General features: G+C 41.0%; 1 protein-coding gene, 2 long non-coding RNA genes and 1 other non-coding gene across 7 annotated transcripts in view; 2 read left to right on the top strand and 2 right to left on the bottom strand.

Annotated features, from left to right (window-relative positions):
- Window positions 1-2,377: 2,377 nt before the first annotated feature.
- Window positions 2,378-4,858, bottom strand: LOC121069302. Of its 2 annotated transcripts, XR_005819376.1 has the most exons (5): window positions 4,840-4,858; window positions 4,366-4,524; window positions 3,517-3,627; window positions 3,093-3,198; window positions 2,378-2,658 (listed from the first exon to the last, which is right to left on the bottom strand). It is a non-coding gene; the product is annotated as an uncharacterized LOC121069302 (long non-coding RNA). The 2 variants fall into 2 exon arrangements; XR_005819375.1 differs by lacking the exon at window positions 4,840-4,858 and having other exon boundaries at window positions 4,366-4,727.
- On the bottom strand, window positions 3,323-3,440 carry LOC121070286. Its single transcript, XR_005819991.1, has one exon. It is a non-coding gene; the product is annotated as a small nucleolar RNA SNORA26 (small nucleolar RNA).
- On the top strand, window positions 4,811-8,848 carry LOC121069303. Of its 3 annotated transcripts, none has more exons than XR_005819378.1 (4): window positions 4,811-5,298; window positions 5,397-5,554; window positions 5,984-6,074; window positions 8,594-8,848. It is a non-coding gene; the product is annotated as an uncharacterized LOC121069303 (long non-coding RNA). The 3 variants fall into 3 exon arrangements; XR_005819379.1 differs by lacking the exon at window positions 8,594-8,848 and adding an exon at window positions 6,862-8,558; XR_005819377.1 differs by lacking the exon at window positions 8,594-8,848 and having other exon boundaries at window positions 5,984-8,558.
- A 2,411-nt stretch (window positions 8,849-11,259) lies between these two features.
- The window catches only part of USP46 (ubiquitin specific peptidase 46), a 29,422-nt gene continuing 20,032 nt past the window's right edge, over window positions 11,260-20,649 (top strand). The window contains 2 exon segments of the mRNA XM_040555372.1: window positions 11,260-11,314; window positions 11,661-11,782. Of these exon segments, the coding sequence (XP_040411306.1) occupies window positions 11,275-11,314; window positions 11,661-11,782 (162 nt within the window). The 5' untranslated portion in view covers window positions 11,260-11,274.

The following is a 20,649-nucleotide window of genomic DNA, read 5'->3' on the forward strand; positions in this document are numbered from 1 at the left end:
GCCAAGATCATTTCAGACTCCCTTTAGAAGTTATGTATGACTGTTGTGCTGCTATGTATGAGGCTACACCCTAAGCACATTGCATACTTCATCTTCATCTGCATTTCCTTTGATCACCGAGTCTCAAAATCGGTTGTAACAACTTACTAAAAGGAACTGACATAGGAAATATGCTTTCAGCTGTCTGCTAAAACACTAAATACAGGCAAAAACCTCCCTTCTCCTGCCTGACCAGGCTATCTTCAGTCTTGCTGAACAAACTTAACATTCCTGCAGATTTAGTCAACAAAAAGCCAAAGCAGCATTCTTAAATTTGCAAACAATAGTCAGAGTAAGCAGAAATGTACAGATTAAAAGCTATGTAGTAGCTCTCATCCATCCTTATTCCCTTCCCAGCTCCTCTTACAACCCCTAACGTACAAACCATACATACAGAAGTTTATATAATGACAGAATCTGTCTTGATGCCAACTAGCCAGAAACGAGGCTAGTTAATACTGATCTGTGATGGTATAAACCAAGCTGTTGACTATTCTCCAACAAACCTGGCTTTTTTTCCCCCCATTAGTCTTCACTTTTCCAATGACTAGAGAAAAACTCTAGTATTACAACCTTGCTTAAAGGATAGCATTCGCACAGATCAGCTCTCTTCAGTGAACTGCATAGCCTCAGGCATACAGCCCCACAGAGTGGTGGACAGGACAAATGAGCTGATTTAATCATTATCAATTTTTAACTTTATTTGTATGGTAATCCTAAACCCTTTGGTTGCTTCACTGCTTTAACATGTAAGATACCAACAAGGACTTGTCTGAAATTTATTAGAACAAATTTGTGAATAAGGACCAAGTCATTAGAATTCAATGATACTCACCAAGAATAAGACATGCAAATAGAATTATCAAATGCACACTGAAATTGAAAAATGTCTCAAAAACAAGTCTCTGAAGGAGTTAGTAAGCACAAAGCCTAACTCCAAAGACACTGCTTTAAGCCTTCAAATAGATCCTCCAAGGGCCCTACAACTACTACGAAAGGACCTTTAGAGTGCACAAGTCCTTAATACAGAAAGGAGAGAAATAAATGGCTAGTTTTCAGAAGTGAAAACATTTCAGAGCTGTTTCAGCATTGATGTTGAGAAAAAGTCAACACGAATGAACTGCAGAGACTCTAGAAGATCTCGATTCTGTTGAGAACCTTGCAGACAGAAGAGCAGATGGAATTTAATGCCAGTGTTTGCATGACTGGTTAATCTGTGAGGGAAAACTCCAACCCTAAGCACCATGGGGTACTTCTACTTCCTTCAGAAAGATCTGGAAGTGTAGACAACTCACTGAAATCACCAACCCAAGCTATCAAACAAGATTAATAATTAAGGAAAATAGAACACTTTTAGTAACCTATCTACAGTGTTTAAGTACAGAAGAGAATCAAGAGCAAGAAAATCTGTATCTGGCAGAATGGATCCAGGGCATGAAAGCACATTCACAAAGACTGACTAGACTAAGATTTAGTCCTTGAGCATGACTGAAGAAGATAGATGTCTATAAGATGTCTGACAGGAAATAGTCTTTTCTCAGGACTGAAATTAAGACAATTGTCAACTTAATATAGATTTAAAATACTTTTTGGATGTACTTGAAATTTAGTTTTCTTTCATTAGTACAGTAGTCCAGATGAAATTATAACATTTCAGGTAAGCCTGACAGGCTGTGAAAAATAGATCACTAAATAATCACCCCAATTAAGATATTTAAGCAAATAACTAGAAATTTTAAGAATAACTAGAAATATACTTCCTGCTAGACAGCGTTCTAATCTATCCAAGCATATTTAAGAAAGCTTGGCCCTTAACCTGCACTAATTCACTGACCTGCATGTCAAAAGAAATTGCTTAAGTTATTTGTCTTAAATTCTTTCTTGTACATTCTACAGAAGCATTGGCTAGTAGTAGAATGCATAGAAATTACTATTTCAAATTTCATGTTGAAGTCATAATTTTTGGCCCAGGCAATACAAGCTTTCAATTACTCAACAATATTGATCCTGCTCTTCACAGATCTTCAGACTAGTTGTTCTTTACAAGGAACATTGCAGCAGACATTTTCTTTTGTGAATTTAAAATAGGCAGGTAATGGGGTTCCTGAAGAGAACACATCTTTAGCAAGTTTGATACAATCTATTGACCAGTTGAACAACAGGCAAATTACATACAGCCTAAGGAAATAATTCCTAAATTGGCCAATTCATCTAGATTTTGCATTTTCAATTTTAGAAAACCATGATCAGACATTCAGAAGAAAGCCTTTTTCAATGAATTTGCAAGTTAAGCCTTTAAACAGGAAGCACCTAGATGAGAAAACTTCAGAACACAAGCTTCTGGTAGCATCTTTGTTTTATTTCAAAAAATCCACACAGACACAAATAAGTTACAGAACTTTAAGAAACTTCAGTTTCAACCAATAACTAGATTCCTGTTTAAACAGTCATTGAAGATGTGTAGCTGTAGCCATTGCTTATCTCAATTCCATTTTCCAGACAACACATTACAGAAGACAACTGGAGTAATCTTGGGTGAAGTCAGCAGTCATCCACTCAACAAATCATAAGCTGATGTTTAATATCAATTCTAATCCCTTGCACATGCTGGCTTTCTCTCTATAAAAGAAAAGTATAATTTGTAATCACCATCATACACACAAAAGGACATGTATATACTACTACATTTTAGGATTCAACTGTACAACCATGCTATGTGAAACTAACCTTTTAACCTTTAAGTCAAAGGCATTTCTCAACACAAATCATGTCATTTGTACAGGACAGGATTTTCCATGCCCATATAATTAGTACAAATCCCAGTCCATAGGACCTGCTTGATATGAAAGAACAGATCCAATTTCCTCAGATGCTTTCCAATTTAGATTGGCTAGTCTAAAGTCAGTTTTAAAAATTCTAGATTTCCACACAGCTTTCTAGTGGTCCAAGTTTGTTTCTTTTTTTTTTTTTTTAAACACTTTCAGGCAGGGAATAATGTCAGCTTTTGTAGGTATGGAATTCTGATAAGCTTTTTTTCTTTTTACACTACATACCTGGAGACCAATCAATTTAGAAGGAACTCTTGACTCAAGTTGTTTATCACACAAGCTCATGAAGTGCATTCTAGGCAGCCAAGCAGTACCATCACACTTGAAAACTCTGGAAATATATGATTAACATGGAACAGTTAGATAACATTATCATCAGATGACAGTTAAAGTCCTACAAGCCACTTTGAATGCACTAGAGTTGATTCAGTAACTTTCCTAAGTTCAGTGGTTTCACGTGTTCCTCTCAACATGATCCAAAGAAGAGTTTCAGCCTCACCTCTGGGTTTGAGAGAGAGCTTTTATACCCCTCTGTGTTGGCCACTTAAGACACTGCCAGACTTAAGAGGGCAAAGCTAAAAAGGGGAGTAAATTACAATTACTGACCATAAGAAAAAATGGTATTATCTTTACATTAGAGTGCACTTACCTTGTTAGCAGAAGGTATTATTCATTCCTAAGTAGTCCTGAGCACTGCCTCCAATTTAGGTGTGATCATCCATATCTAGACCATTTCAAACATGAAATTTCTAAGTATCTCCTAAATAGCACAAAAATACAAAAATTATTCTAGTATAATTTTTACAACATGCCTAATTAGACCTTCTTAAAGCCATATTCCAGATCTCAGAGTCACTTATTTGAAGTTATCAAATAATATTGAGAGCAAAACATAAATGATTTAATCTATTGAGATGTTTTTCTTTTCAGATCATTTAAACTAACATAACTATTTTTAAACATGCTGTTCTTTAGAAAAACAGTTTTTAAATCCTAAATTGCTTTTAGTGTTGACACTTCTCTGCAGTAGAGTATTTCTATGTTTTAGAGAGATCACCACCTGCTAACTTGTTGCTACTTTGTACATACTTGCTTATACCTTATAACAAGTCATAGGCAGAGCTCACCAGGGATGTCAAAAGCTACTGTTACAACACTGTAGAAGATGGAACCAAAAACCTAAGCAAGCTCTGAGTTCTGCACATTTGAAAAGCCATTTTATTGAGTGAAGTCATTTATAATACCTACTGCATCAACCAAACACTGCAGGTTATCAGAAAAAGTGTCATTTTCTTGATGAAGCTTATAAAACACACTATATTGAATCAGATTAACAGTCTGTGGAGCTCTATTTAGTAGAGAACAGAAGGGGACAAACATACACTAACATCCTTTGATTCTGGTGCGGTCTTGTGCAGACTCAGGAGGTGGATTTGACCTTGTGGGTCCCTTCCAAGTGGGGCCATCGGATGCCCCTTCACCAGTGCATCCTCCTTACCTATGGGTGTTCAAAGGGTAGACTCCAGACCCCAACACTCGAGGCCCACGGCGCTCGGCCTCCTGCCCACACAGAGCAGAGAGCAGCCTTCAGGGGCTCCCCAAAGCCCCGCCGACACCTCGGGACGCTTTCTGTTGCCATCCTCCCCACGGCCCAGCACTACGGAGGGAGAAAGAGAGAGAAAGGGGTGAGCGCGGTGGGTGAGAGGAGCCGGTGAGGCGGAGGGAGGGGCGGCTTGTGCCTCACGACAGGATGCAGGGCGGAGAGAGCGGCTCCGCGCTGGGTTTCTGTGAGGGAAAGGCGCTCTATCCCCCTGTGTTGACTCCTCGGAGCACGGCCACGCTCCGAGAGGGCATATGTGAAGGGAAGATATATTTGAAGGGAAGATATATGTGAATGGCAGACGCGATGCGGCCCCACCCCGCCCGCCCCAACCTCCCCCCCAAGATGGCGGCGGGCAGGCACCCACGTTACCATGTCTGCGTCTGGCAGGCAAAGAGGGCGAGGAGCCCTTCCCCGGCCCTTAAATACCGCCCGCCTCTCCCGCGAGACCCCTGTGCTGCTACCTATTGGTCGAGCCGGCACACGTGACTCGCACCGCCCCTCGAGAAAAGGCGGGGGGGGGCAGTAGTGGCTGTTGGCTCGCCCCTCGGGGCGGCCGTTATAGGGGGTGGGTGATGCCGGCTCTCCTCGCCTCCCACTGGGATAATTGGTGGTGGGCTGCTTCCCTTGGCTCGCCGCTGCCTGGGGCGCTAATGCTCAGCTCTGCACAAATTAAAGATCTGCGGATCTCTAATATGCCCAAATAAAGGTGTCTTTGGTGTGAGATAACAGCTGCACGGCGGTTTTCAGAGGCTAAATGCAGCTGATCTGTGTATAACCCCCGTAAACCCTGCCTTAGGAGGCTTAGGATTTGTCTGCAAGGATAGTGAGGTAAGCCTCAAGCCCACGCTAAAGCCCACGCTAATACCCGCACTGGTGTTCCAGCACACCACTAATGCCCTCACTGGTATCCTCTCTGGCACATGCAGGTCCCCAGAGCATGGCTGGAGTTCACCGAGTGGTGTGGTGGCACCAGGCCTGCTGCCCTGCGAGTCAGCACACACCATGTCCTGGCTGGATGCAGACTGCAGCTGTGCCGCCTCAGCCAAGGTGTACAGCCAGACTGGCACTGCTAAGAGGTTTTATGGTGAGTACAAGCAGGTTAGCATGAACCATGTGTTAGTAATTGGTAGCAGAGGTAGGAGATGGGAACCATGGCATCTTGGTTCCCACAGAGTTCTGAATTCATCAGGAGTTCCTGCTTTGCACACAGTGGGTATACTGCTGATATTTCATAGCTTCCTGTCTCAATGAGAAATGGCACCTCTTGTCTCATGCTGAGTTGCCACCTGAACCTACCTGCCTACCTACAATGTGTGGAAAGACAATTACAGTTTGGCCCACCATCTCTGAGAGTTTTCTGATCCCAGAATTTAAATTATAATCGGCAAATCTAAGTTAGTTGGTTTGATTCAGCCTGAAACTGACCACAAGCAGTCACATAGTTGCAACTGAGGGATAGTTCTAGATATTTTCTTGTCACTTTTAGTTACCTTTTCTGTCTATATCTTGATAGTTGCTTCGAGACACTGTTGCAAATATAAACCTTCTGTGAATACCTATATTGTCAGAACCTCAGGATTCAAAAGAAGTCTTCATGACTGTAGGTAAGACATTCCTTCCCTGGGTATGAGTATTTGGAGTCGCCTAGCTTCAGGTTATTTCATGTGGAGTTCTCTGTGATGACTTTTTCTACAAAGAGATAAATCAGTCTCCCCTTGTAATGTAGCCAACAGGATGAAGTGGCATCCAGCCTTTACGTTTTTACCATCCATGCCAGTTATCATGGGAGATTGACCAGCAAACACAGAAGTATTTTTGGGGACAAGGATAGTTATGGACATTTGTTACAAGAACAGTACTTAAGATTCAGGTACCTATGTGCTACCTTTGTCCCCCTCAGGTCACCTCTTGATGAAGTTGAGCCATTGCTTTTTGCTAGTGTGAGGGGTTAGCAGGTTCTGCATGTGCCCAGGAAAAACTATCAAGCACCTGGCCAACCATGTCAGCAGACTGTTAGGTCTGATTATAAGACCCAGGCACCTCTGATGTAGGCAGTCATTGGGAAGAGTATTTGGAGGTTTGCATTTTGAACTTTAAGTGACAGCTATGGGCCTGTGTTATTTAGTGGATTTAAAGCTGATTTTTGTAAAAGTTTCTCTGGTGATCTAAATCCAGCTGCTCAGGTCTTGAAGATTGCTGCTCTAATCATCAAAGTCTCTTTAAGAGATGCATGAATTTAATCTCAAGGTCATTGATACTTTGATATTTGATACTTTTCTAAGCTGTCAGAACTTCATTTGTTCGAAAACATCACACCAAGCTCCTTAAAAGGCACAATTATTACAAATGTTTCATTTCAATTTCACTGTTTCTATTCACACTGATATGAAGGAAAACCAAGCAAGGAAAATCTTGGATGTGGTCATCGGTCTTTGCTGATGGATGTCAGTAGCTATCCACATGGTAGATTTGGGACCTGACCAAGCAGCCTTCTTTATTTTATTTCTTTATTTTTTAACCTATGTGTCCAATGCAATAAGACTGTGCCTGAAAAACAAAAACAAAAACTGTGGGATGCAATTTAATAGAAGTGTAATTTGATTAATTTATGCCACAATTTACATAAAATGAAAGGGCTATTTTAAATTCATGCTCAAAATAGACTAAGTGCCACTTTCAGCCTGTCTACTGTCAAAATATCCTTTGTGGTTTGTTCTCAGTGTGTATGTTAGTTAAAATTAGAGCCTGTAGAATAGAACAAAAATAATAAATAAAGTCTTTGGAGAAGAGGAGGGCAAGTCAGACTTGTTATTTCCTTTCCAGAGGCAGAAATAACAATACATTTCTGTTAGAAATGTTTTCTGTTATTTTTCCTCAGTGAGTCTTTTCTTGTTTGGTAAATTACCTCCATGGCTAGAAGATTTGGTCATCTCTTTCTAGGCAACACTTAATGATTAAGACTCAAACAGTGTTTTTCCAACTGAAAGCACATTTTGTGTAGGTAAGAAAAATGCCAGTAAAGTTCACTGGTGAACTTGCTGAAGTACCTTATAAAGAGGCCATTCTACAGGCACCTACCATATGGAAATACATGGGGAATATTTTAAATTGAGTAATGTGTAAGGGAAGATTAATATTTGGTAAATCAGTAAACCAGTAGCCTAATATATAGAAGTTCTCTTATTGTTGCTGTTCAAAGCTCCTAATTCATTTTTTTGAGATGTAATTTAGCAGCAGAAAAAAGCAAGAGTAAGATATTATGAGATAATCACACCTCTAGGCCATTATCGAGCAACAAACTGACTGTAAAGGCCTCAACTGCCTGCTTGTAAATTAAATTGTTTAATGGTTATGACTGTAGAACTGTGAACTATTAGCTCCTTTTGTCTACTCAGTAGGCTTCTGGTGTATTTGCATCTATCTTTTGCTGTCTTTGGACCTTTGAATCTGATATTTAATGGCAAAAAAAAAGAAATGGAGTCAGATGCTGTAAATGCATTTTTTCTTCTGTAAAACAGGACTTTTTGAGAAAAAGGAAGGGATAGTACTCCCTCTCTGCCAGCTGGTATAACGTTTATATTAGCAAAGGTAGGCTAGATTCACAGATGAATTTAATGTAAACTTCTATCTTCTATGCTTTATATTTGGTAGGTAACAATATGACTTGCTAAGATTCTATAGATAATGATTACCGTGTTTTAAATTAAAAAAAAAAAAACAACAACTCAGATAATTTGAAGAAATTGGTAGAGGCAGCTGTAAAGCTGATAGTGTCTTTAAGAAGAAAGTTGGGGCTTTATTGGACTAAGGGCCACTCCAGACCCCCTTGCCATCACACACACACACATTTTCCTTGGACAGCTATGTTTTTTTTGTGGGACTACAACCTGCTCTTATCATTAGAACTTCAGAAGTAAATAGAGTGGCTTCTGTTGACCTGCTGTGAAGCATGCACCATGGCCTCAGTCCATGGGCTGCAAGCTGGCATTTGGCACTGTACTGAAGTTCCCAATCTGTTCTGCAATGGGGGCCAAGCTTCATGGAAAATTTCTGTTTGTAACATTAGGAAGGGATTGTCATGAGATTTACTACTGTCTTCTCTCTTTTTTTGCTTTTTCTATAGGAAAGCACAATTGTTTAACTTTTAAGTGGTTCCTACTTGTATGAATTCCTATTACTTTGACAGAGTCCCAAGAGCTGCTCTTTCCCACTGAAGTTAATGGTGAACTATACTAAAAGCTGATGGCCTTATGTAGCCCAAATAAGGTCAAAATGATCTGACCTAATATTTATACAATGTATAACTGACTGTCTTACCTTGCAGAAAAATAGGAGAATGCCAGATGTTTTTGTGTTTTCAAAGAATAAAAATTCTGTAGTGTAAGAAGAACAAGTGGCACTGAAGTTTCTTTTTCTCAACTGAAACCAACTTAAAAATTGTGGTCTCTGTATTCTGAAGGGTTTGTAATATCTGTCCTCATTTGTCCACATTTGGACAACTCACTGAATTTTTGCTGCCTATTTTCTTTGTAAATTAAGCTAATATTAACTTGCCACCCAGTAAGTTGGCAAGTCTGAGTGAATGTTTGCAGAGTAGTCTGAGACCTTCAAATGGAAAGTGCTAGAAAAGTCCAAGCCTCAGCTAGCCAAAAGAGGATATTTACAGTAGGTACTTATTTCATATAGTAAAATAAAAAGTTGAAGTGTATAACCAGTTGAGACAAAGACTGATCTAAAAGTAAATGCAGAAGGCATTTTTTGACCTTTCAACAAATTATATAAGTGCTCCCAGGTTATAAATAGCCCTTTGTTTTCCCTCTCTTTGTTTAACCCTCTGAAGAAACACGGGTTAGTTGTTTGTTATGAAGAGAGAGGGCAATGCAGTAGAGTGGAAACAATTGTTCACTGTTCTTTATTTATGCAGTTCCTCTAGTGTTTGCAACTAGCATTTGTTGCTTTACTTAGCACTTTTTTTATCTTCAAAAAACTACAGAAATAAACTTTCTAGTCCTGAAAGTGACAACACCAGCAGAATACCAAAGCACTGACCCCCATTTCAAGTGAGAAAGTTTCTTATTTCCTGGTTGGATCTGTGGCTGAAGAGCAAAAAAATGGTGCTAAACAATCATTAAACTGGCACACTTCCTACTTTTATTATGAATCCTCTAAAACTGGATGAAATTATGATGTTCTGGAGTGATGAATTGGAAAGTGTAGCCAAGCACAAGTGTGTCATGCTGCCAGGTGCTGTTAGGAGCAGAAGTGCTTATACAGAAGTTAGCAGCTCGCTCTCTGAATGATTTCCTCAGCACAGGGCAGGAACAATGTACAGGCTTTAAGTTTCTGCCGAAAACAGTGATATTTCTAATGAAAAGAGGAATTCCAAAAGGAGGCGGTGTCCTAGGTGAGTGCCATACTCACCTCTCCAAATTCACCATGTGGCCACAAGTTAGGTAACTAACATCCTCTTACCTCTTATCACAAGTGTAGGTCTAATACGCTCATGCTTTTTAATACACAAATACCTTGGAGAAGAGCGTGGGCCTTTATTTATTGGTGAGGAGATGAACCGAGACATGAACAGCGTTGTATAAATGCCATGAGCTGTACACTTGTGAGCAAGCACTTCAGCAGTGACACGCATCACGGTATGGACACGGTCCCTGCACAACTTCTGTGCCGGCGCCTGCTGGCTGCAGGAAGGCACCAAGTTATGCCGCTATGGAGTTTGCAAGCTCCTGGGCTCCCTCGTCCCTCCGGCTGGGCGCAGACAGCAGGTCCCGGAGCGTCGCGGTGCTGTCACTGTCACGGCCGTGCCGTCCTGCCCCGACTCTGCCTTCGTTCCCACACACTGCTGCCTGCCACTGAGCCTTCCCTTCCCCTCCCTCCCAGCGGGCGATGGAGCGCCGGGCGAGGAGGAGGAGGAGGAGGAGGAGGAAGGGCGAGCTCGGCGCAGAGGCGCGGCAGAGGCGGGAGGAGCGGGGATGCGGCTGCCGGCGCCGCGCTGCTGAAGCCGCCGGCCCGGGGAGGCACTAAGGGGGCAGGCAGGCGGGGGGCAGACAGGTCCTTCCCCCCCCGGGGGCACGCGGGGTGCCCGGGCTGTCTGTCCCCTCCTCTCGCCTTTCTCCCGGAGCCGAAGCCGCCGCCGCCGCCGCCCCCTCTGCCTCCGTGCGCTCTTGCCACCATGAGCGGGGCCGTTTTCACCTCGTAAAGATGGCGGTGCGGGATCGCTGCAACCTTTAGCCCGATGACTGTCAGAAACATCGCCTCCATCTGTAATATGGTGAGTGCGGCGGGCGGGGGGGCAGGCCCCGCTGGGGCCGGACGAGGGGGTGTCCCCCCCCCCCCCGCCCCCAACCCGGGGGGGCGCCGGCCGAAGGAGGGAGGCGACCGCATCCCTGCCCCCGGTGGCGGGGGGGCCGGGCAGGTTGCCCCGGGGTCTGCCCGGGGTGAGGGGGCCGCCCGAGAGCGGCCGTGTCCCGGGCACCGTGCCCCGGGAGGGCCGGAGGTGCCGAGCCGCTGCGGGGCTGGCCCCCCCCCCGACACGCGTTGGAGAGAGAGCCGCAGCCTGCCCTTCCCCTTACGGCCCTAATAACGCTGCTGGGGAGCCCCCTGTTCGGCTCCCAGCCCGCCACAACTCTGTCACCCCTTTTAATTCTCTCGGGCAGGCGCCCCGTGGTCTCCTGCGGCCACGAGGACGCAGAAAATGAGGATGGTTAGGTGCCCCATAGCAGGCTGTGGGTCCGGATGCATCAAGCCCAGTTAGGAAGCCTTGGCTTTTGAGCTGACATCAGGGCTTTTCTCATGCTGCAAGAGGCACTTATCTTTCTCCAAATCAGCCTAGGTAATCAGGAGGGAATATGGAAACATTCATAGTCTGATTTGTTTTGTTCAGACTTTGTCACTGTCACCCCCAGGAAGAGTTGACAGGACAACTCCTTCACTGTGCTTCTGTCAGATTTTAGTCCCGGCTCTACAGACTTGGAGCATCTGATTGGTTTTAGATTTTCAAAACTTTTTGGCGGCGGGACAGCGTGAAGTTTGTCAGTCAAATGTTTACCAGCACTGTGAGACTGTAGTAAACTTTCCAAAGACGTGGGTGAGCGCTAAGCACACCAACGCAAGCAGAACATAGGCCAATTTCTGCACGTTTTGTTGTTTTAGTCTGTATTTTTCCCCCTTATTTCCAGGTTCTTCAAGAGCAGCTCCACGCAGTTGCCAGCTTCCCTCCATGTGGTGCCCCAGCATGCCCTGTACTGGCGATGCCACACGTAGCATTCGCCTGCCCTGGAGAACGGAGCCTACCTCTAGGGTAAGGCGACGGGCACAGCCCCAGAGGGGTCAGCAACAGTGGTCTGGGGGAGGGAGTGCAGATCGTGAGCCCGCTCCTTTCCGTATCAATGTCAATTTTTCATTGTTCTTAACAACCTCCAGTCCTATGGGCCAGCGATACTGCAAAGAAAGGTTTAGGAAACCGCAGTACAGAGGAGACAACCTGAGCTCGCTCACCTTCCTTCCGGGGCAGGCTCCAGTTCTATTGCTGATGAACGGTGGCTGGGACGCCCTGCAGACCATGTAAGAGAGCACCGCATGAAGGGCAGCTGGAGACTGTTAGATGGTCGTAAGCCTTTAGCATTGGCATAAAGTACTAGGAACTCCATGATTTCCCTCTCAGGCTTCAGGCATGCCCTTGGATACACTTAGCTTCTCCCAGAGCCTGAACAGACAGAACGAAACTGATGGGGTTGTTCTAATGGTGTGCTGCTCAGCTGTCACTGCCATCATATCCCGCAACAGTGACATCTGAGAAATGGGGAGACCAAAGGGAAGAATTAGAGTCTCAGGCAAAAAATGCACACGAGCTCACAGTTGAAGACAATTCTGGCTCGTGGCACTGCTACTGTGACAGAGGGTGAAGTTGGTTTAACAGCAATGATGCTCTGAAGTTGCGTGTTCCTTGGGTTCTGCGCACTTAGCTTTTAGAGATGTTGTGTTATGCTGGTCACATTTAGTGTTTTCTGCATAATCCATGGGGTTATAAAGTTCTTTTAGGATAAAAAAGCTGAGATTTTCAGGAAGTTACAGGAATTTGGGGCTTGAAGGTAAACATAAACTGTTGGAAGTATTGGCAACATTGCATTATGGCTCCTCTGAAGATGAGCCCACTTAGATGAAGTGGTGGACTTCAATCCAAAGGACTATAGGAGGAGCTGTAACAACCCCCCATAAGAATGGGATTTTGGAAGGTCAGGGTTATATAAGCAAACCTTTTGTTTGTATAAAACCATATTTTTGCAGTGCTAGTTTGATTTAAGGCATCTGTTGAAGTCTACCAGACAAAGATGTTAATTTCCAGATCTAGTTCCTGTAGTATAGCATGGTACTTGAAGAACTGAGCTACTTACAATCTGTGGCCTAAGAAATAGGCAGCATATTAGGTTGCATTTACCATTTAACTGACTGCCTGAAGTCTAGTATCTCAGATTGTAATTTTGGTCTCCTGAAGATGGCAGAGATTCAGTCTTGCAAGAAGGGTCAAAACAAGTGTAGTAAAAGAAAGTTTTTAACTTCCAAGGATAGTTTTTAACTTGCTTGCAAAGGAGATGTAGTACTATATATTCACTGGAGTATACTCAGCTCTCATATGTTGAGGCAGACGCAGTAGGAGCTAACCAGTAAGAAAAACAGGTTTATACCTTCCACTTGGCACAGGTATATTCAAACCATTCATTATATATATATATATATATTCATATATATATATATATATTCATATAGTGTATATTCAAACATACAACTTCCAGACTTAAACAAGATTACTTTGTTGTCTTTTCCCAGTTTTGTGCCCCCTGTTATAATTACAATAGAGTTACTGACTTGGTTAACAAGACCAAAGAGCTAAAATTTACTCTGCTGGGGTGGAGGTGGGACGAAGGCTCCCTGCCTGAAGGAGTTGGAGGCACTCACATGTGGGCTCAGTGGCCACCCTCACTGAAAACGGGGATCTAGTTCCCGAGATGCTCCCCTTGCCTTGCAGACACTTGGAGTGTTCACCCACTGGGACTGTCCACTAGGCTGGCCGCAGCAGGAGGCTTGCAGCAGGCAATCAGCGGCTTTTAGGTAGGACAGGCGCAGCAGATGTGAAGAAGCATAAGATACATTGAAGAAACCCTGTTAGAAGGAATATCAATACCCAGTGCCATGTAGCCCTTGTAGGCTCCAGGCATAAACTAGGGATGTGGTTTTAGTCCCTATTACGTTGTAATCCTCTTTGGTATTGTTTTTGTGAGGTAACCCAGAAAACTCAAGTACAGAATGCTGGTTCAGAACTAGAGAGGCATGCTGTCATTTTAAGATTGCTGCTTACCGAAATCCCCTGCAGTATGCTTCTCTGTTTATGAGCTTCTGATACAGCCTGGAGTTCTGAGTTAAGCTCGTGTGGCAGCTGTGGCCTGGGGAACATTACTGTTACAGGCAGTGAACAACATCTAACCACTTCATAAGGTACTGGCATATTTTTACAGAGATGGCTAACAAGCCCCATGGACCATGTTTCTCCTAAATGCCTGTTAGTGTTCTGCTGAAAATAGATATTAATTTTCCCTTTTGTAATTTTGTAATAGTATTTCAAATAATCTTATCTGCATTTCAGAGTGCTCTGTCAATTTGATGAATAGTACGTTTTAAACCCACTCAGGTCTCTGCTGCTTCAAAATATCATTTGAGATACCTCACAGTTGCTCCTGTTTTATAGACATCCTTAGAAAAAAAATGCTGTAGTTTCTCACATCAGTTTTCTTCTTTATTAATTGGGCTTTCATGTCACCAGTTCTTCTCATAGTCTTTATGAGTTTCATAACAATTGGTGCTTTTCTTCAGGTTCTAGCACCAGGATTATGTGAATACCTGCAATTTTCAGCTTCCGTTTTTAAAAATAAAAAAAAGTTTCTAACTATCCTAGAAATGAGCTGTAGAGAAAAACATAAAAACCCCGGAGTCTTTACATTCAGGAAACAAACAGAAATAACTCCACTTGTTGTTGTTGTTTGTTTGTTTGTTTTAATGTCATGCTTTTAGAAATTCATTGTAGGATATGTTTGGATATGGGGCACTGGCAGAATGAGGTATCAAACTGCTGACAAAGATCTGGAAAATGCTTGATACCAAAAAAATAAGACAATACTTTAAAATAGGTTCTGCTTCATACAATAACAGTGTTCTTGGATTACAGAATTGATCACTGTGGCTTTTAACTGGATTTATTCATTCGGACAACTCATGGCGTATATTTCTTCATGACTTTTAAAGCTGCTTCTCACTGAGATTAAGGCAGAATAATAACTGTCAAGACAGTAAAACAGCTATCTGAAGATGTATTAAGATTGATAAAGGAAAATTTTTACATCTGAAAATATTAGTTACAGGCAGTTCAAGCAATGCCATTTTAGAAATAATCTCAAGAGAGCACAATTTCAGTATGACGTACAGAAAACATAGAAATGAAAGTATGAAAAATATAGGGAACGTGAAGTCTAATTATTGTAGTATCTTTATGAAGTAGTGAAAAACTTGAGAATACGGCTGACAAATGAGTACTGGGCTGACAAGCAGAAAGCGTGCATTCCATCAAAGGGCAAACAAAAGTCCATGAAAGATACTTTTTGTATTAGGCAGAGGAGCGTATGTGAAGTGGGAAATATCCTAATATACTGTTTGCAATGTATAACCTGGACTAATGACAGAGGCTTGCATGCATACTTCTTTCATGGCAAAAGTGGTCTTTGTGTTGTTCATACCAGTTATTTAGAAGATGATGAGCTCTCTGGGGCAATTAGTGAATACAATGTGTGTTTTACAGTGTTATTTTTTGTTTTGTTTGTTTGTTTTTCTGTGCATATAGTCTTTGGCTTCAAGTTACTGAGTATGCTCAGACTTTGCAGAGAAGGCTGCTGTTGATAGTTTCAAGGCAGCCATTGCTGGATATTGTATGCCGGGGTTATTTCACTATTAATGACCTAATAATAAATTCACCCAAACTGTCCTGGGACAATAAAGTTCCTGACTGTCCTTTGAAATTCCATCTGATATATCTGAGTTATTTCTGGCCTATGTCTGTCTAATCTGAAGACTTCCAGCGATGGTGACTACATCACCTCTATGGGCAGTCTATCCCAATGCTTCAATGCCCTTATGGATAAAGTATTTCTTAATGTCTTACCTGAATTTACAATACCATAATATGAGCTTCCTACTTCTCATGTTGTCCCCCCTTGAGATCAAGAACAGACTAATTCATTTCTCTAACAAACTTTATGTACTTGAAAATGTTCTTATGCCCTGCCTCAGTCTTTTTTGTCTTGTGCAACGCAACCCTGTTCAACACTTTTATACAGGTTCAGTTTTCTCTAGCATTAAGTTCTCCATTTTTACTGCCTTTTTTTTCGGACTCTCTCCAATTATCTTTGTCTCTGTTGAAGCCTGGCACCCAAATCTGGACACAAGGTGATGTCTGAAGTCTTACCAGTGACAAGTTAAACAGGAAAGTTAATTCAAGTACTTTGAAGGCTCCTGTCTGTAAGAATTTCATAGTTATGTCTACATATTTTTTTTTTATTTTTAAATAGCACAACGTGGTTGATGCTTTTCATTTACATGATACGCTATAGTCTCCAGACACTGCTGTTTGTTTATTTGCTTGTTTTCAAAAACTACTAGTTTAGCTGTTTCCCATTCTGTCCAGGTGATTTATCTCTTATGTGCAGAATCTGGTACTTGTCTTAGCTGAATTTCAACCATTTTCAGAGCATTTCTTTAATGTGTGAAAAATCATTTTGAATTCTAAGCCTGCCATCCAACATACCTGCAACCCTCAAAATTCATGTTATATTGAGATTTAATGAAGATACTCTGTCTTTTGTCCTCCAGGTTATCAAAGAGGCTGGTGCAGCTGTGATGAAGTCTAGAAGGTGCCTTGCCTTTAAAATGCTCTGAGGCACCACATATGTCATCTGGGTGGCCCAGACAAAAGTGCTGTTGAAGAAATTATAGGCTGTAGGAAAACCTCAGCCTCTTTTTCACTTGTGAGGCCATGCTGAGGTTTTGTGTTCTGAAGAAGGAAAATAGCCAAAAAAAAAAAAAAAAAGTTACTGCTACTCATTCCAGGAAAAGCCTGAGTGCCACTAATCCAAGAACAAATAAACTGGATATGGAGACAGACTCACGAGAGAATACTGAGTTGCAGTTTGGTAAATGTTGCCTAATTATGGCAACTTTAAAGGTCAATATTTTAAAAAAATCACTTACGGATTTCAATATTGAACTTACAGCACTTCACTGGAAGCTAATATCCAATACTTGTTCTTTAAGGTATATAAGACTGAGTGCCTTAAAATCACTTAAATGTTAAATCACAAAATGTTTAAAGTGATTTAGGATTTTGGGTCTCAATTTTTTTCTGTTTCTTGGTAACAACACAGTGAAAGAGCTGAAGTTATTTATGGTAGATGCAATATAAGCATCTGTGATTAGAGATGGTTCAATTTATCCAGCAAAAAATGAATTTGATGCCTCCTTTCATGCTCTTATTATTTGTCTTAACGAACTGAAAACTCTAAGGAAAAATGCACAAAGGCAATTTATTTAGGTACATTGTTTTAAAACACGTTTCTTTCAAAAATATGATCACACAGTGTTTTTTAAGTCAGTCAATATCCTTTTACTATTTACTATGATCCCCTCTCTTTTTCATAGAACCCTCTCTTTCCTCTTTTATCTCTTGGCAACAAAAACTCAAAATAGCTGTGCTGGAGGAACAATTAAACATTTCTTCAGGGGAAAAAAAAACAACAGCTAATCTGGTTCAATTAAACTATTTTGTGCTACTTAAACTTAAAAAAAAATAATTAAAAAATGTTTCAGGTTTGGCATTTAATATCTATGAATATGGAAGGAGGTGGGTTTTTCCAATTATTCACATATATACTGCCTGGTGTGATCTCTCTCACTCTTCTTTTACTCTTTTTGTGTTGCTTCTGGGAGCCAAGTTTGGATTTTCTTTATTGTTGCTTCTCCTTTCCAGTTACCCATCCTTGCCATTTGTTGGTCAGGAGGCCTTCCACATCTTTCATTCCCTTCCTTTTCCCTTCCTTCCATATACTGTGTCTTCCAAAATTCTGAAACTCAGGCTGCTTGGCCCTGAAGCCATTTATGTTTTTATTCTATTTTCTTTTCTACCAGTCCCAACATCACCCTTAGTTTGTTTTGAGACTTCAGCTTCTCCCTTTAGGAAACAACTCTGTTTCTAGCACTTTGCTCAAATACCAAGAAAAAGAATATCTACTTCACAGCTGTGTATGATCTGAAGCCCCTTTTTGCCATCTTCTTTCACTGACCTCTTGTTCTTTATATATTTGTTAAATATCGGTTTTCACAGTTCAACATTTATGTGTCTTTTCTTACATTTTTTAGATTTTCTTGTGAACGAGATATTTCCTGTTATTTCTTATTTGAATTTTCTTGTTTGATGGTCACGTATGTTTCTGTTTATTGGGTGAATACATATTTAATAGCTTTTCTACAGGTGACGAAGGAAATCTCCTAATTTCTTTACAGCATTCTTCTACTTTTAATTAAGCACATACAGCATTTCTAGAAAGTTAGTGCTGTATTTATAGCTCTATCACAATACGAAGTCTAACTTGCTGTCTTCTGGTAAGCAGTAGCTTTCATTTTGGCCCTATTCCATTTCTCATCCTCCATAGAATAATTGTATTTAGCTTATTTTGGTACATGTGATTTAATGATCTAACCTGATGTGGTTTTTTGTTTGTTTGTTTTTCCCTCATGCACTATTATTTTGTATACATGCTGACGTGCAAAGGAATGGGAGAGTTTTTTACTTAATCTGCTTCATGTGATGCAAAGCACAAGTTAAACTCTTAGCATCATTATCAGAAATTTCAGTTGAAATGAAAACTGGCAGACTTATCCCTAGGAAAGCCTACAGCAAAATAACAAGAGGAGAATAAATAGGTCATATGGCCGGAACGTTTTTGGAATTATGCTATGGTAGAAATCTTGGTTTAGCCCAGACTAACCCATGCTTGGCTATGTCTCCAGCTGTATGTCTTCGCCATTGTATAAGGTCTAAATGGTGATTGTTGAATTACGTGACAAAGCTGCAGAGAAATCAAGGATCACTAACACCACAGAATATGTAGTAGGAGTTTCTATGTTGACCTAGTTCTTATTCTCATAAGATCTGGCTACCGCAGTCACTTTCTTGCATTCCCTTCATTCATGTATTATTTAAGAAGCAGTTATACCTCTCTGTTATCTCTATACCAAGATATGAATTTATTTAACAGTCCCAGATCTTGGTTCATTGGCATATTTATGTGGGCTCTCTGTGACTGCACTGCCACTCTTGCTATTTTTTATGAAATTACTGTAGATTCAGCAGTGGGAGGATATTTCTCCTACCTGAAGCGCAGGACTATTTATAAAACCATAGAGAATGGATTGCATTAAAAATATTTGAGCAGGTATTCACTAACTGAATTGACCAGGATGACTTGCTGGGACTGGGAACAAAGACAGTCATGCTCAAAAGCCACATTAAATAGTTATGATTGATTATTGCTATAGACTGACCACTACAGGCTAACATGTTTTTTATATTTGATGCGGTCAGTTTAGACTGAGTTCTGTATCACATTTAACACGTCTCTAATAACATTTTTTGCAGTTTAAACCTGGCTTGGGTGCATAGTTTCTGGTATACTTCAGTTGGAAAAGATGAATTAAATGCTAGAAAAGATTGGTCCAAACCATCTGGCATTCTCTGAAGTAAGAAACCTGGCCCTGGAGAAAAGTAAATGGGTAATGTAAGAGCAACTGGTTAGCAGAGCAGTTGCATTCTGCTTGTCTAACAGCATACGCTAACCTGCAATTTATAAAAGAGTAGGCAGTTACTTTTTAGAGGCATTATTCCCCACAATTTCTAGAGGAAGATTTATTTTTTTTCAGCATGGAAAAATCTTCCTGCAAAACTGGAAAAAAACATCCATTTTATTCTTATTTTAGGACAGTTAATTTGAATGCTAAACATGTAGTTGAAGAAAGCCTTTGCTTTGACTTGAATTTTCCACAATGAGTATTAATGTGACGATGGTTTTCTTCAGAAGTTGCATTAATATTCTGTATTCCGATTTTTCTTGTATCAGGCAAGATTTTGAGGGTATCAGCATCTGTTTGCTTCACTGTTAGTATCAGATAGGCAAATGTCTATCAGTTTCCTCCCTCTCAGGAAGTCAGATGCCTTGCTGAATCTGTGCATCTTTGGCAAGGCTGTCTCTCCAAGCAAAAAAAATTATCTTCATGCAGACCTTACATAATTATCACACTGTCATCACAGTTGAAAGTAGCCAACAGTTGCTTTGTGTGGATTCTTCCTTTTTCTGAGTTTCTCACTGAGGCTTAGTGGAGCCCAGTAAGGACATACAGCATATTCCTTAAGCTTTGCCTTCTTTTGATGGGTTGACATGAAATAATAATCTAATATAGCAAGCAGTGCTAAGCAGTGTTGATGGTAGGTATGGTAAGGAAATACAAATTAGACGTAGGGAAGAAGATGGGGAAGAAACACCTCAATTACTGAATTTGTTTACCAGTAACTTTGAAAATTTTAATTTATGAGCTAGCTCTCTGATCCAATGTTATATTGAACAAACCTTAGGAACACAGTAAATTTCAGAGCACTAGGAAAAAATGCTGTGTACGCATTTTTGGTGCATAAAAGAGTCAGAAGGGACCTGTGTAAGTATAATTTGATCTCAGCCTCAGAGAAAACCATCAAAAAGCTGATATGGGAGGCAGCTGGTAAAGAGCAAAATGATAATGATGTTTTACATGTTGGCATCTTTGCAGTGGCACTTTACTTGGTTTTATGAAAGTCAACCAGCTGTGCTGTTCTTGTGCGATAGAAATTACAAAGGCATGATATATTAATGCTTCACACTGCAGAGTGTGTTCAGTAAGGAAATAACTGTATGATGTCAGTAAAGCAATTATCAGACAGATTGAAAACTGGCTAACTGATAGATCTTGAATAATTGTACATAGGGAATGCTTCTCCAAATACAGCATTTTTACTGAGGTCCTACAGGGATCTGTATGTTT

This window comes from Cygnus olor, chromosome 4, assembly GCF_009769625.2.
Source record: "Cygnus olor isolate bCygOlo1 chromosome 4, bCygOlo1.pri.v2, whole genome shotgun sequence".
Lineage (NCBI taxonomy): Eukaryota > Metazoa > Chordata > Aves > Anseriformes > Anatidae > Cygnus > Cygnus olor.